The sequence below is a fragment of the Panicum virgatum genome, chromosome 3K (assembly GCF_016808335.1).
Source record: "Panicum virgatum strain AP13 chromosome 3K, P.virgatum_v5, whole genome shotgun sequence".
Classification (NCBI taxonomy): Eukaryota; Viridiplantae; Streptophyta; class Magnoliopsida; order Poales; family Poaceae; genus Panicum; species Panicum virgatum.
Window position 1 is genome coordinate 29,114,077 of NC_053138.1, and position 15,685 is coordinate 29,129,761.

Sequence of the window (15,685 nt, forward strand, 5' to 3'; positions counted from 1 at the left end):
TTATAGACAAACTGTGTAATTAGTTATTTTGTTTAGCTACATTTAATACTTAATGCATGTGTTGAAAAATTTGATGTCATGAAGAATCTTATAAAGTTTTGGAATTTTGAAAGCAACTAAACAGAGCCTCAGTGAAATTGGCATCCGATGAAATTGGCAGATGGAACTAAGTGAAACGACATGTTCATCAGTCCAGTAATTGTCCTCAAAGACTCGGAGGGGCAGTGGCATGTATTATTATTTTATTATTACGAGCTGTGCAGTCTCTTTCTAAGAGATATAAAACGTACTGATCATAAGTTATGCTACTGACAAAATTTGCAGTCTCTTTCTATGTACTGATTCACATCTACGGAAGATGCCATTCGGTCAAGAAACTTGAAACCAAATTGAGACGTGCAGTGCAGTTAGGCCAACTTCACGTTTTAAGGAGAGTGTTTCTGGAAATGGTGGCTTAAGAATGCACTGTATCATGGATTAAGCAACATTTGTGCTCGATAATTAAAGGCTGACATCAAATTGTTCAAAGGTGCCCTCCAAACTTCGCCTCCCTCCCTTTCTATTTGTATCGCTCAGACCCGAGCAAGATACTACGATGGCCGCCTGTGGTGGCATGAGGGAGACGACGTCACCACCGCGAATCCCCTTGTAAGTGCGCGCGAAGTGAACGCACACACCGACGAGCAGTTTGGCTGCGGTGCCCTAGGCCCCGGCAAGGCGGCCCGGAGCGGCGCCTCTGTTCTTTTCTTTTCCCGTAGAGCGTCGAGCTGTAGCTCTGCTCTACTTCCCGGTCGGTGTCGCTAACGGCGGTGGCGACTGGCGGAGAGAGATTCAGGTAGGTCTTTCCTCCTCTCCATCGGTTCTATCAAGATCTTATTAGAGTTAGGGGACTACTTCGATTCGAGATCGAATTTCACTTTCTTTCTTTTTGTCTCTTCCCTAAAACTCGATCTACTCACTAGATCGAGACTCTGATATCATTATTAGGACTGTTAGATCTCCAGAAGTAGATCAAGAGGGTAAACTCACTTTATGTAGGAGATTGCAAGTAGCCTCTGCTACCTCCATAGCGCCGCCGCGGCTCGCCGAGGACGGCAATGGCATGGCGACCTCCATAGCGCCGCCGCGGCTCGCCGAGGACGGCAATGGCATGGCGGAGATGGTGACCGACGGCGGCTTCCTGTTGGGACGGTGTGCCAGCGGCGGTGGAGCTTCTCGTCGCTGGCAGCACACCCTCTAGATCGGTTAGGGTTTGGACAGTGGGGGGTGGAGACGTAACTTAATCCATGGCCCCCACTTTCTTTATAGGGCTGCGCGACGAAAGCCCACCAGCCAAGTCTTGGGCTAGACGTCTCGGAACAGGATGTGAGAATGGTTGTACGAGATGGAGATCAATACTAACACGAAGAACTGAGAACTCAGAGTATGTTTATACAACCGTTTGTCGGAACGTATAATATACAACCGTTTGTCTGTCGGAACGTATAAGTTGATAAAAGAAGGAATATATACAGATTATGGAGTACAGGGAAAGGATCCTAGTAATAAAGTGACACAAAAAGGTTAATGCATAACGTCATGGTAAGCTTGGAGGGGAAAGAGATTGTTTGGTCACTTTTAGCTCTCCGCAGTCGCTGATATATACAGTCTTAAGTGGGCGATCCCACAATGCCCGAGCAGTTTGAGCTCTTTCGTCACCAATCAACTGTGCAAAGTCATTGAAGAAGCGGATCCTTTCAGCTGGTTTGTAGGTAGGTATGGTTGCGATGCTGGTGATAACATCCATTCCTGGATAACATCCATGGCCCAAACATCACAACACAAAAGTGAGTGAGCAAAAGACATTTCAAAAGGTACACAATTTCGCAAAGATTCCACATTCAGGTAAATAAATCAAGATATTGCAATTCTGTATAGTGTGGCTATATTATCTTGTGTAACCTACCAACATGAGAAAAGACAATACCTCAGACTCAGTTTCTTGGATACTACTGCAGCTAACATTTATTGGAGATTTTGACACAGATAGAACCCATGCAATAACTTAATTTCAGTAGGATTGATATCCCGAAGAGTTTTTTTTACCACATTTATTTTACAGTACTGGATCAAGATTTATAAATAGCTTTAACCATACACATTGCACAATTTAAAGAAAATCACCAATAAAACCAATGAGATGTCACCCCACGTTTTTCGCTGTTTAGATCAATTCCACATAGATGAACCTACTATCTAGTACTATCCTCGTGTAACAAATCTGCCATTTGAAAAAGAAGTAGAGGCATCGAAATATCAGCCTTGAATGTGCATCTACATCACTGTTTCCCAAACACATATCAACAGAAAAAGAAATGGTATCCAAGAATGCATGGTCCTGATGCCTTTAAACATTAGTGAAAGCAATTTGAAATTATATCTTTAACGGACCACATATGAGTTGACTTTTTGTTTCTTCTATTTTGTGCCATTTGCACATGCCAAATGAGGCCAGTGAATACATAGTAATGTCTACATTTACATATCCTTATTGTTAGTTTGTCATTCATGCAAAAAAAAATACACCTATGGCCACATAAATTGTTTATATGATCAAGAATAGGGATTTGTTCACGAGTGAAAGGAAATGCATGTACTGAAAATTCCAAAGCATGGCATAAGACTCAGTTTGATACCTACCAACAAATGCACAAGGTATCTTCAGCAAGACCCAGTCACTCAACTTCAAAACTTAATTAGTTTAACAATTCTATTCCAGGGATTTTCATTGCATGGATATGTCAATTGAATGTTTTGATTGTGAACAATTTCGTAGAGAGCACTTCCACTAAACAAAGGTGAACTACAACAAAAGGCACAAAGAAAGTTGCAGAGGAAACAGGTCATAAAAGTTGTTTAAGTAAAGAACATAATATTCTCAAGGATCACTAGTGACACAATAACTACAGTTTGCATTCATAAGTGCAAGTTCAAGGACTAAGTTTTGAACCTTCATGTGCACTCATAAAGTTTGATCTAGTATTTGAAATTCTTTTCCCTCCCGATGTGAAGTCCATTATGGCCTATGGAGAGGGCACACCACCACAACTTCGTAGGGCCAGTTGATTAAGAATTGTACCAGCCCGATTAGCATGTAAATATATTTAAAAGAAGAACACTTCATATTGAGTTACATACACCAACCAATTCAATCCAAAAGCTTAAGTTGATAAGGAGATGTGGGAAATTCACTTATACTTCAACACTCCTCACATGTAGGCTCCATTAGGCCTCAAACGTGGAATAGGAGTCGGCTGCAATTATTTTATTTGATCGCAACTGCCACGATTCAAACTTGAGACCTCTGGATCTAAGACCATATTGAGTTGCATGCACTAACCAATTCAACCCAAAAGTTTAAGCTGATAGGGGGAGGTGGTCAATTCACTTATACTTCCAACACTTCAGACTTGGTATAGGCTTAGACATGGATTATTCAATGACTGGTTGTAGTGGAGGTATCGGTGACAAGGTCTATTTTGTGAAGAACTATGTGGCAAATGAGGATTGTTATATTGTGATCCAAATTCTGAAGGGAGATTGTTGGAATTTGGGCTTGGCCCATTAAGGCCCATGTGGTGCAAACTTTTAATCCCACATTGCTAGTAGAAGTTGAGGAGACCACGTGACTCTCCTATATATCTAACCCATAGGCTTCACCGGAGAATATCAATCATATTATTCCTCTTGTAAGCCGCCGCTAGGCGTTGTACACAAACACCCGATATAGTGAAGTTCTTGCTGGCTGGCGCCCGTGGTTTTTACCCTTCGCATTGGAGGGGTTTTCCACGTTAAATCCTCGTGTCTTTCTACGATTTGATCTTTCTATTTTTCATCGTTTTGTTCGCCGTCGCTTCTAACAAGTGGTACCAGAGCCGTGGTTTCAAGTTAGGGTTTCGTGATGGCGTCGATGAAATATGATCTACCGATGTTGGACTACAAGACAAGATTCTCGCTGTGGCAAGTCAAGATGAGAGCTATTCTGTCGCAAACCAATGATCTTGATGAGGCGCTGGAAAAATTCGGGATGAAAAAGAAGGATGAGTGGACCGATGAGGAGAAGCGCAAGGACCGTAAGGCTCTTTCTCTTATTCAGATTCATCTATCTAATGATATTCTACAAGAAGTGCTGCAGGAAAAGACTGCTGCAGAATTGTGGCTAAAACTGGAATCGATCTGCATGTCGAAGGATCTTACCAGTAAATTGCATATGAAGTTGAAGCTGTACATGCTTAAGATGCAGGAGGGTGATTCGGTGATGGGTCACCTATCTGTCTTCAAGGAGATCGTTGCTGACCTAGGGTCGATGGAGGTTAAGTATGAAGATGAGGACTTAGATCTTCTTTTATTATGCTCTTTGCCAAGTTCTTATGCAAGTTTCCGTGACACCATACTATTAAGCCGTGATGAACTAACCATTGCGGAAGTTTGTGAGGCACTCCAGTCTAAGGAGAAGAGGAAAGGCATGGTGCAGACAGATGGCTCGTCCTCTAGGGGCGACGCTTTGCATGTCAGAGACAGATCAGAGCAAAGATCCTCAAGTGATAACAACGATCGTGGCAAGAGCAATGACAGTAGAGGCCGCTCCCAGTCCAAAGGTCCCAAGAAGAAATTCTGTAAGTATTGTAAGAAGAAATCTCATATGATTGAGGATTGCTGGAAATTGCAGAATAAGGAGAAGAAGAAAAATAAATCTGATGGTAAGGCTAGTGTTGCTTCTGCTGGTAAAAACTCTGAGTCAGATTGTTTGATTGTCTTTGCTGGTTGTGTTGCTGGTCATGATGAGTGGATTCTTGATTCTGCATGTTCTTTTCATATCTGCACTAATAGAGATTGGTTCAGTTCCTATGAGTCTTTGCAGAACGGTGATTTTGTGCGCATGGGAGATGATAACCCGTGTGAGATTATTGGCATTGGCTCTGTTCAGATCAAGACCCATGATGGCATGATTCGCATACTGAAGAATGTAAGGCACATACCAGGGATGAAAAGAAATCTGATCTCGTTGAGCACACTTGATAAAGGACTCAAATACACCGGTTCAGGTGGAGTTGTGAAGGTATCTAAAGGTTCTCTTGTATGTTTGCTGGGTGATCTCAACCCTTCAAATTTATATGTTCTCGGAGGTTGTACTTTGCATGGTTCTGTTTCTACTGCTAATGTTGCTAATGCTGAACCTAGTAAGACTGGCATTTGGCATATGCGTCTTGGACACATGAGTGAACTCGGTATGGCAGAATTGATGAAGAGAAACCTGCTGGATGGCTGCATTTTGAGTGGCAAGAAGTTCTGTGAGCATTGTGTATTTGGTAAGCATAAGAGGGTCAAATTCAATACCTCTGTTCATACCACAAAGGTACACTTGATTATGTTCATGCTGATTTGTGGGGTCCTTCACGTAAGCCTTCATATGGTGGTGCTCATTATATGCTTACCATTATTGATGATTACTCTAGAAGAGTCTGGCCTTATTTTCTGAAAAGCAAAGATGATACTTTTGCTGCTTTTATAGAATGGAAAGTTATGATAGAAAGGCAAACTGAGAAGAAGGTCAGGTGCTTCGAACTGATAATGGTGGAGAGTTCTGTTCGGATGCTTTTGATGATTATTGCAGAAAAAAGGCATTGTTAGGCATCACACCATACCATACACTCCTCAGCAGAATGGTGTGGCCGAGCGTATGAACAGGACTATCATTTCGAAGGCTCGTTGCATGCTGTCCAATGCCCATATGAACAAGCGTTTTTGGGCTGAGGCTGCTAATACACTAGAGGTATGATCTGGTACACCTGCAGATTATTCACACTTGAGAGTTTTTGGCTGCACTGCTTATGCTCATGTTGATAATGGAAAATTAGAGCCTAGAGCTATTAAATGTCTGTTTCTTGGTTATGGTTCAGGAGTCAAAGGATATAAATTGTGGAATCCTGAAACTAGAAAGACTTTCATGAGCAGAAGTGTTGTTTTCAATGAATCTGTGATGTTTACTGACAGTTTGTCCACAGATGATGCTTTAGTTGAGAAATTGCAATCACAAGTTAGTGTGCAGGTGGAGCTTATGGATGACCAGGAAAATGAAGTTGTTGGTAATGATGTTTCAGATAATGTTCCTGATACTGTTCAGCACTCACCTCCAGTTTCACAGTCTGATTTGCAGCATGAGGAGGATGTAGATTTACCTATTGCTCTTCGCAAATCAAAGAGGAGTTGTGGACCTCCAAACCGTTTAATTGAGGAGTGTAATCTGACTTATTATGCTTTGAGTTGTGCTGAACAGGTGGAGGATGCTAGTGAGCCAGCAACATATTCTGAAGCCATTGATTTTGTTGATAAGGAGAAGTGGATCTCAGCTATGCAGGAGGAGATGCAGTCTCTTGAGAAGAATGACACATGGGAGATTGTAAGCTTGCCTGAGAAAAAGAAGACTGTTCGCTGTAAATGGGTCTTCAAGAGAAAGGAGGGTTTGTCTTCTAGTGAGCCTCCAAGATTTAAGGCAAGGTTAGTTGCAAAGGGTTTCAGTCAGATTCCTGGTGTTGACTATAATGATGTGTTCTCTCCAGTTGTGAAGCATAGCTCAATTCGGACTTTCTTTAGTATTGTTGCTATGCATGATCTTAAACTTGAGCAGTTAGATGTGAAGACTGCATTTTTGCATGGAGAACTTGAGGAGGAAATTTATATGGATCAGCCAGAAGTATTCATAGTGCCAAGCAAAGAGAATTATATTTGCAAATTAAAGAAGTCCTTGTATGGTTTGAAACAGTCTCCTCGTCAGTGGTATAAGAGGTTTGATTCATTTATGTTACATGGTTTTAAAAGATCTGAATATGATAGCTGTGTTTACATTAAGATTGTTGAGGAATCACCTATATACTTGTTATTATATGTTGATGACATGCTTATTGCTGCCAAGAGCAGAAAAGAAATCACTACAGTAAAAAAATTGTTGAGTAGTGAATTTGATATGAAGGATCTTGGTGTTGCTAAGAAAATTCTAGATATAAAGATTACTAGAGACAGAAAATCTGGTTTATTATTTCTTAGTCAGCATAATTACATTAACAAGGTTCTTTAGCGTTTCAATATGCATGATTCAAAGCCAGTTAGTACTCCTATTGCACCTCACTTTAAATTGTCAGCTGCTCAGTGCCCTAGTTCTGAGGAGGATGTTGAATATATGTCAAAAGTCCCATATTCTAGTGCTGTTGGTTCTTTGATGTATGCCATGGTTTGCTCTCGCCCAGATTTATCATATGCTATGAGTTTGGTTAGCAGATACATGTCTAATCCTGGTAAAGAACACTGGAAGGCAGTTCAGTGGATTTTCAGGTACCTCAGAGGAACAGCAGATTCTTGTTTGAAGTTTGGGAGAACTGATCAGGGACTCATTGGTTATGTGGATTCAGATTATGTTGCTGATTTGGATAGGCGCAGGTCACTCACAGGTTATATGTTCACTGTTAGCAGTTGTGCTGTGAGTTGGAAGACTATTTTGCAGCCTGTTGTTGCTATGTCTACCACAGAAGCATAATATATGGCTATTGCTGAAGCATGCAAGGAGTCAGTTTGGCTGAAAGGTTTGTTTGCTGAGCTGTGTGGAGTTGATTCTTGCATTGACCTATTCTGTGACAGTCAAAGTGCTATTTGCCTCACTAAAGATCAGATGTTTCATGAAAGGACAAAGCATATTGATGTCAAGTACCATTATGTTCGTGATGTTATTTCACAAGGTAAATTGAAGGTATGCAAGATCAGTACTCATGATAATCCAGCTGATATGATGACTAAACCAGTTCCTGTAGCTAAGTTTGAGCTTTGCTCAAGCTTAGTTGGTTTGACAGTTTAGCCCAAGAGGCTATTTGGCGCCAGAAGTTCTGTTCTTTGTTGTGTTCAGGTGATGATTTTGATATGTTACAAGAAGGAATTTGTCTCAAGGTGGAGTATGTTATATTGTGATCCAAATTCTGATGGGAGATTGTTGGAATTTGGGCTTGGCCCATTAAGGCACATGTGGTGCAAACTTTTAATCCCACATTGCTAGTAGAAGTTGAGGAGACCACGTGACTCTCCTATATATCTAACCCATAGGCTTCACCGAAGAATATCAATCATATTATTCCTCTTATAAGCCGCCGCTAGGCGTTGTACACAAACACCCGATATAGTGAAATTCTTGCTGGCTGGCGCCCGTGGTTTTTACCCTTTGCATTGGACGGGTTTTCCACGTTAAATCCTCGTGTCTTTCTACGGTTTGATCTTTCTATTTTTCATCGTTTTGTTCGCCGTCGCTTCTAACAAGGATGGCATGTAAACAATGCAGTTGAATGATCTGAGTTCAAAGATAGTACTTTCAGAAGAATAAAAATGGATAAAAATGGATATACGGCAAATAGATGAGGAGAAAATTTCGCACATGTGGAAATTTGAATGCCACAAGAACACACCTACTTCTCCGTCTCATGTATACCAGCAAATTAAAATTGCACCTTTTACAGTCTGATGTAGTCAAATAGCTTAGTTCAACACAATATGTCAGAACTTAGCAAGCCTGTTGATATTAAATAATCAAACTTTAATTCCAGTTGAGAAAAATGAACTCGCTTCCATGCTGTTTATGCTTGCTTCTGTTTGAAGCACAAAAGTAACCAGAATAACCCTAAATTTTGCTGACTTACCAACACTTTGAAGCATACATTAGTCATTCTATGAAATTTTCAAACATAGTAATGTGTTTTGAGAATATTCAGGGGAACATATTAAAGTTCTTGAAAGATTGACTATTCAAAATAAATGTGATGCAAAAACAATGTTCTGAAAAGAATGAAAATAACTCACCTTCCAATACAGTTCCAAAGACAATGTTCTGGCCATCAAGCTCTGGACAGGGTCCTGGCCCTGTGGTAACCAAGAATTCAACATTGTGATAATTGGGATTGAGCTTGATGTCATCATCATCATCATTCTGTCCGAGGCACAAGGAAAGTGTACCAGGTCTTGCATGCCTTAGTTTGAATGCTTTAGGATTGACAGTCTCAGAATTCCTAATGAGGCCTGAGGGAGGCTGGACTTCACCCTTGTCATGCCGAGAGCCTTGTCGGCCAGCAGAAAAAAACTGTCCTTGAAGGAGCTTGTGGACAAGAGTGCCCCTATATGCAGCTGTAGGACATGTAGCTTTGAAATTGGCAGCAGTAATGGGGAGAAGCCGACCATAGAGACCAAAGACAACACGACCAAGTGGCTCAGAGTCAGGGCATGAGGAAAGCTCAGCTCCTAACGGTCTGTCAGAACGAAAGTAGCTTGGACAGACACTGAAGTCCATGAAGATGCGATCTGTAATCGTTGTGTCAATTGCTAAAGTGGATGGCGTGTTTGTGTCATCTACAGCAAGGGAGGAGGAAGTGTGAAGGAGAAGAAAGGAGGCGGGTAGGAAGAAGAGAGATCGTCTAGCAATTTTGGGTGACTCGACGCATTTATAGGTATTGGCATGGTTTGTTTTTGAAGGATGAAAAGAAGCATGGTGGCTTTTGGGGTTTTGGTGGAGACCAAGATAGGCAGGGTAAACTGTGGAGGATGCAGCTCTGATGCTTGATGAAGACAATGCCATGTGGCATAAAGGTGAAGATGGTAGACAATTCGATTGGAATTCCGCTAATACTTTTCCTGCAATACAACAGAAGTGAATAAGATGTAAAAGGCTCAAACTTACTGCAAGTATACATAATTATGAACAATTAAATTATGCAACTTCAGCTTCTTCAAATGGAATTATGGAACCCGCACTTTTAGAAAATAAGGTGACAAGCTGTAGAATGGTCAGTTCATCACATTAACTCTCCTATACATGCAATAAGAATATCTGGTGACTATGGTATTCTCTGAGGAGATTTGGTTTGCAAATTCGCCACCATGCCTTTGCACCTAGGATATTACATTAAAGCATCCCTTATCATCCCAGAGTTTGCCATGAAAGTCACCCTGTATTTATGTGACTAAACATTGAAGTGGGAAAAAGGAATTCACAGATAGTCGTTGTTTGTTGCAAATTACTTTTGCCAATCAAGAATGAACTCTAAAAGCTTGGTCAACATCAAAATCAGACATGCAGTCAATAACAACAAGAATGGCTGGGTTACTTTGGCTCGCCAAGCCATCAAAACCCTCCTCCTTTACCCGGGCTGGGGACCGGCTATATTGAAACAACATAGGCAGAGTTACATGCTGTAACCTCACAAAAAAAGAAAAAAAATCAGACAAAGCACGTGGGGGGAATGAGGAGCTCATATTCCAAATCAAGCCGGCCTTGGTACTCCAAAAGTTACCTTGGAAATCATCTTGCATTTAAGCCATGATGCCAAAGGTTGTGCTACCAAAATTAGTGGCCAAAGACATATACGAAATTTGTCATGGTTTATTGCAAGCAACTCTAGTTAATCAAGAGTTGATTCATGCAGGTGAAGGTCCACTACATGTATTCTTGGAGCCTGATCAACATTGACGGCCAGTTTGGCAGAGCTCCAAATGTCACTTGTCAATCTAACATGCCACACTGCTCCAAATGTCCCTTGTCAGAATGTCACTTGTCAATCAAACATGCCACACTGCTACAAACTAGCTTTTTTCCGATCCAGTGCAGTCAAAAGGCTCAAGTTCAGGACCGCTAGCAACAGTTCCTTTATGGGCTACTCTAACAAGATTCATATGACCAAATGTCAACCGCACTGATAATGCAATGTATCAACACGATTTTCCAAAAGAACACATTGTGCATTTTGTTGTGATCAAGACAAAGGAATTACATGTTCACCTCCGACCAATCTAGGAAATATTCAGCTACATTTTATCTGAGGCTGACACAAGTGGAGGTTTCTATCATAAATTCCACAAATTCAAGGTTGCTAGACCTCACTCAATCGACAAGTCAGGCAACAACTCTTTTCGTTTTACAGCATCCAAATAAGATAAAGGAAAGAAACAGTAGAAACACAGTTGAAGAATTGAAAATAAGGATTTTACATTTTTACTTGGGTCATGGGGGTGTCAGTCGATCCCCAAAAGTTTTATGGAATTGAATAAACTGAACCCGACACCTTAATTAGGCCCCATTTAAGCGCTATGGTATCAACAGTCAAACAAATGCCAACCTTGTGCGGTGAACAAGAACCTAATGGAACCTAACCTAGAACCATGGACAAATGGATTGAATTAGTAGGGCACCACTACTCGACAGGCCAGAAGCCCAGAAACAAGCCACAAGCAACAGAATATGAAGCGATGGGGACACAGAAGGATTTGGGTTTACGTGAACAGAAAACCGAGTCTAGGAGCGCATGAATCCATCCAAGGAAACAGGGATTACTTACGAGCACAGGACTGAAAGAATCAATCAGCGACCCTGCGTGATGGTGGATCTCCACGCAGGAGTAGCGGGTGGAGGATCTGGCGGGGAATGGGTGATGGACGGAGCAGCGGCGTCGTCCTGTAGAAGCAAGCCTTGTGCCAGCGGCGTGGAGTGGGACTGTGGGACGCTGGACGGAGGGCGATGGCAGCCACACAATATCGGATTCCTATCGGGGACCGAGACGTAGCTCGGGTGGCGTGACCTCCGTGTGTGGAGACCGCCGGTCACGATTCGAGCGCGCTCGAACTCGCGATTTTCCCATCGAGAACACTAGTTCCTGAATATTGTTTGGTTTTCGTTCCGAACAGAGAACACTATTCTCTGTTGCCGGTTTCACTGGCACGTACGGGCGTAAGTGCACGGGTATGAGCACGAGCGCGTGAAGGTGCAGATGCCACCGGCATGTGGACGGGCGCGTGGCGGGTCAGTGCGCGGGCATCTGGGATGCGTGGTTAGCACCGGATGTACGGACATGACATAGGAACCGTTGGCACTGGACGCACGAACGTGACAGATGGGTCGTTGGCACTGGACGTACGAGACGTGGCCAAAAGAGGACGTTCCTGACTTGGGATTGTCCGATGGAGACGTCGGTTTCTTAAGGGGAGTGAGTATGTGACACCCCGGCCCAGGACTTAATAGGATTAATAGGATATTTATATCAACAAGTTACAACTTCTTTTTCGGAAACCAGTCTCCAAAGAACTCTGAGGTTAAGCGTGCTTGGCTCGGAGCAATTTGTAGATGAGTGACTGACCGGGAAGTTCTTTCCGAATGCGCACGAGTAAAGACGAAGTCTGTAGAAAAGACATGTGTTAGTCTGTGAGGATAGTCTGTGTTCTAGTTAAGCTGCCAGATGTAAGCGGACCCGGCCTTAAAAGGTGACGGGGACGTTACACTATCTTACACGTGTAGGGAGGAGGCGTCAAAAAAAGAATATTGGATTCCTATCAGCTTCTATCCCCTTGATTAAGGGGTTCAATTCACCTGGTGTTTGATGGATATACCTTAGGTTCAATCTATTTTTTTTATGTTTGGTTAGAATGATTGAGAGGGTTAGGGTGGATGGTATTTTCACACAATTAGTAACATATATCCATGAATCCCACGTGTCAGCATTAGACTCCACATGTCATCCTCTATTTTTTTTAATTCTGGTGTTTTTGCGTCTATTTCGAACTCAAATGGTAATTTACCGTTATTTTTCCAATTGTGCAATTTTACTCCTATTTTTTAAAAATAAAGGCACCGTTTACTTTTGGGTTTAACTCTGCTAGTAGGATACTCACTAAAAAATTAAATAAATTGAAGAAAAATTCAGAGCAATAGAAAAAGAATGTAACCGTCCTCCCCCCTCCCCGCCCCGCCTTTCCCATCCGCAAAATGTTCCTAGACCCACGGCGACGAGTGATGGTTGGAGGAGAGCGGCGATGGAGGGGTCTTCCTCCATGATCTGCTCCACATGCACAGTTGCACCCGCACCGGCAGCCAACGGCTAGCGGCCATAGCGATGGGAATAAGTATTATTGACATCGCTTTCTCTTTTTTTTTTGAGAATTCTGCTCTTCTCACGAATATTGCCGTCGGATGCCGACGGAACGGTGATGCATACTTGACGTCCCTCGGAGGCAATTTTAAGTATGTTAGAGGATCGCCTAAGGCCCCTACGACCAGTTGGCCGGCTGGGGCTGGCGGCACCCCCGCGGCGCGGGTTCGAGTCCTGGGGGACGCGAATTTCCGATGCCGCGGGGTAAAAAATCCCCCTCGCTGGTGGGCCAGGGTTCGGGGGGTTTCTCGGTCGGGTTAAGAGCCGAGGCAGTCGCTTCTTCTTAATGAAACACGGGTGGGGACCGTTTCAACCCCCGATCGAGTTTTTTAAGTATGTCAGAGGATCTAGTTCCCTCCAATGGTAGCGCAAAGAGGGCGGTGGCGGCACACGGAGAGGGGAGCTCTCGCGCGCGGTGACCCGGTGCGGGTGCGCGTCGGGTCCCGGAGCGAAAACGCGTAGCGACTAAGCTCGGGCGCGCGGCGGCCCCAGCGTGCGGCCGCCTAGGCGCGGCTCGCTAGAGGTCGACCGTGCTGGGGGACTCCACGCTCACCGATGAGGGCCTGCACAAGAGGATCCAGGCTTGGCTACCTGGCGGCGACGCCCAAGGATGCGCACGCATGGGGAAGCACTATCCCCTTCTAGCTTTGCCGATAGCAGCCGCGCACAGGATCGAATGCTGATGTAAACTGGTTTTGCTCATTTATGCTTGCGTTTAATTGACAAGAAAATTGCCCATTTTGTCGAGCATATCTGCTAATTGTGTCACATTGCTGCTAAACTTTTGAAAAAATATTATCAAATTTTGCTTATGTTTGAAACTTATAAAAATTTAGTTTGAATTTGCTTGTCAATTCTTCTTAGACCTGTCAAAATTTTATCCGGTTCTTCTTTTTAAAATAAGGGTAAAATCACAAAATTCACATAATAGTAAGGCAAATCTGCAAGTGCAGTTTGATCTTTTTACAGCAAATTTGACACAGTTAGCTGGTTTACACAGACCAGGGGCAAATGCTCCCTTCATTTTTAGAAAGGAATCGCACAGTTTAAAAATAATGGCAAAATCAACATTTCACTTTAAAATAGAGGCAAGAATGCCAAATTCTCTTTTCTTTTTTTTTTCACCGCGCCTTCTCTTTTTCATGGCTAGGCTACTCGTTCGTGGCCTCCTGGGCCGTCCACCGCAAAGCTCGGCCCTGGCTCCTGGGCAGGTCGTCGCTCGCCCCTGCGCCGCCTGCTGCCCGCACCTGCACCGCGCATTGCTGCTTCGACCACTACTCGCCTATGCATTGTTGGGTCGCGCAGAGCTCAGTCATGCGCCTGGCGCATCCTGCCCACCCCCTGCCCAGCATGGCGCCATCACTCGCGCGGCCACGTCTCAAGCCGCTGAGGCTGCGCTGCCCCGCACCTGCGCTACATGCTGCTCGCCCTTTTCTCGCCCTTTGCTCGCCCCGCTCACCTCGGCCTACATCCGCGCCGGCCGTGACCGCGCCTCCACCTGGTCCCGCACAAGTGCCGGTAGCTCCTCCGCCCACGCCAGCGCTGACAGGGTCAAAGTGGGTCGGAATGGTCCGCCAAAACCATAAGGTGTATGGCAGCCTTGAACAGATTTATCTCTAAACTCATCGAACGGGGGATGAAAGCGATCGGGTGTTCTAGTCTAAGAGGGGAAGAGGGTGAATTAGTCACTCTAAAAACTTTAACATATGGCTCCAACTAGTTTGCACAAAACTTAAACTAAAACAAGCTATCTAGATGTGCAACTACGATTCATCTTTGTGTAAAACCCTCATCCCAAAAGAGTTTAGAAACCTATAGCCAATCCTATCAAAATATTATTCTATGAAAGTAAAGGCACACAAGTTGCAATATGAAATGCGGAAGCTTAAGGAGAGGGATGAGAGGAAACGAACTCTCGATATGAAGATTTATCCCGCGGTTCGGATTGCCACAAAGCCGCCCCTACGTCCACGTTGTTGAAGCACTCACAGTATCGCTTCCCGGTAATCAAGTCTCTTCCGTGAATACAATCACGGTCATCTTGATCCCGATCTTCACTAAGGGAGATTGCCCACGAAGGAGGAGTCTCCGTCCCCCGCACAATGTTGTCGACGCCGCTCCACACCAAGCCGGAGGGTCGTTGACTTGCCGGCGAGCCACCAAAGCTCCAAGGATGGCCGGCACACCAAGATACAATGTTGGTTCACTCTAGAACCACAACACAAGGATCTAAACCTTACTTGATCACTCACTTAAAGAGCTAACCTAGCACTAACACTCACAAAGCTTGTGCTAAGGACTAAGGATTTGATCATTATGCTCTTGGATGGCTTGGAGGTGTTCTTGGGTGTGGGTATGACTTCCAGCAACTCCAGCAATTTTCAAATGGCCGGGAGAGCACATATATATAGGCCTCCAAGTCGAACTAGCCGTTTGTAGCCGTTAGCAGCTTTCTGCGTAGACATCGGAACTTCCGGTGTAGGGGAATCGGTTTTTCCGGTCACTTACAGCAACTGAAGTAGTCGTTAGCTTCCTGACACAGTTGCAGCGACTCCAGGCACCATCGGTTAAACCGATGTATAGGACGTCGGTTAAACCGGTCACTCACAGCCTCTGGACTAGCCGTTGGACCTCTCTCTTCTGGTGACTTCATTGCACCGATGGAATGTTCCGACGCACCACCGGTTCAACCGGTGCTGAAG

At 43.9% G+C, this 15,685-nt stretch overlaps 1 protein-coding gene across 6 annotated transcripts; it reads right to left on the minus strand.

Moving 5' to 3' along the window:
- Nucleotides 1-1,395: 1,395 nt before the first annotated feature.
- Nucleotides 1,396-11,660, minus strand: LOC120698851 (peptidyl-prolyl cis-trans isomerase CYP28, chloroplastic-like). 6 transcript variants are annotated; one of them, XM_039982605.1, is made up of 4 exons: nt 11,400-11,660; nt 9,028-9,699; nt 8,875-8,934; nt 1,396-1,800 (listed from the first exon to the last, which is right to left on the minus strand). In XM_039982605.1, the coding sequence occupies exons 2-4, from the start codon at nt 9,641-9,643 to the stop codon at nt 1,577-1,579; spliced, it is 900 nt and encodes a 299-aa protein (XP_039838539.1). In that variant the 5' UTR covers nt 9,644-9,699; nt 11,400-11,660; the 3' UTR covers nt 1,396-1,576. The 6 variants fall into 6 exon arrangements, with proteins under 6 accessions (XP_039838539.1, XP_039838540.1, XP_039838537.1 ...); XM_039982606.1 differs by having other exon boundaries at nt 1,396-1,788; nt 11,400-11,654; XM_039982608.1 differs by lacking the exon at nt 1,396-1,800 and adding an exon at nt 8,071-8,587.
- Nucleotides 11,661-15,685: the final 4,025 nt, after the last annotated feature.

What these genes read in the sequence shown, in the direction of transcription:
- LOC120698851 (XM_039982603.1), bottom strand. Translation starts at nt 9,643, where the DNA reads ATGGCATTGTCTTCATCAAGCATCAGAGCTGCATCCTCCACAGTTTAC. An exon ending in CTTTGGAACTGTATTGGAAG is followed by an intron (nt 1,801 to 8,874) that starts GTGAGTTATTTT and finishes GTTTGGGCCATG; the next exon opens with GATGTTATCCAGGAATGGAT.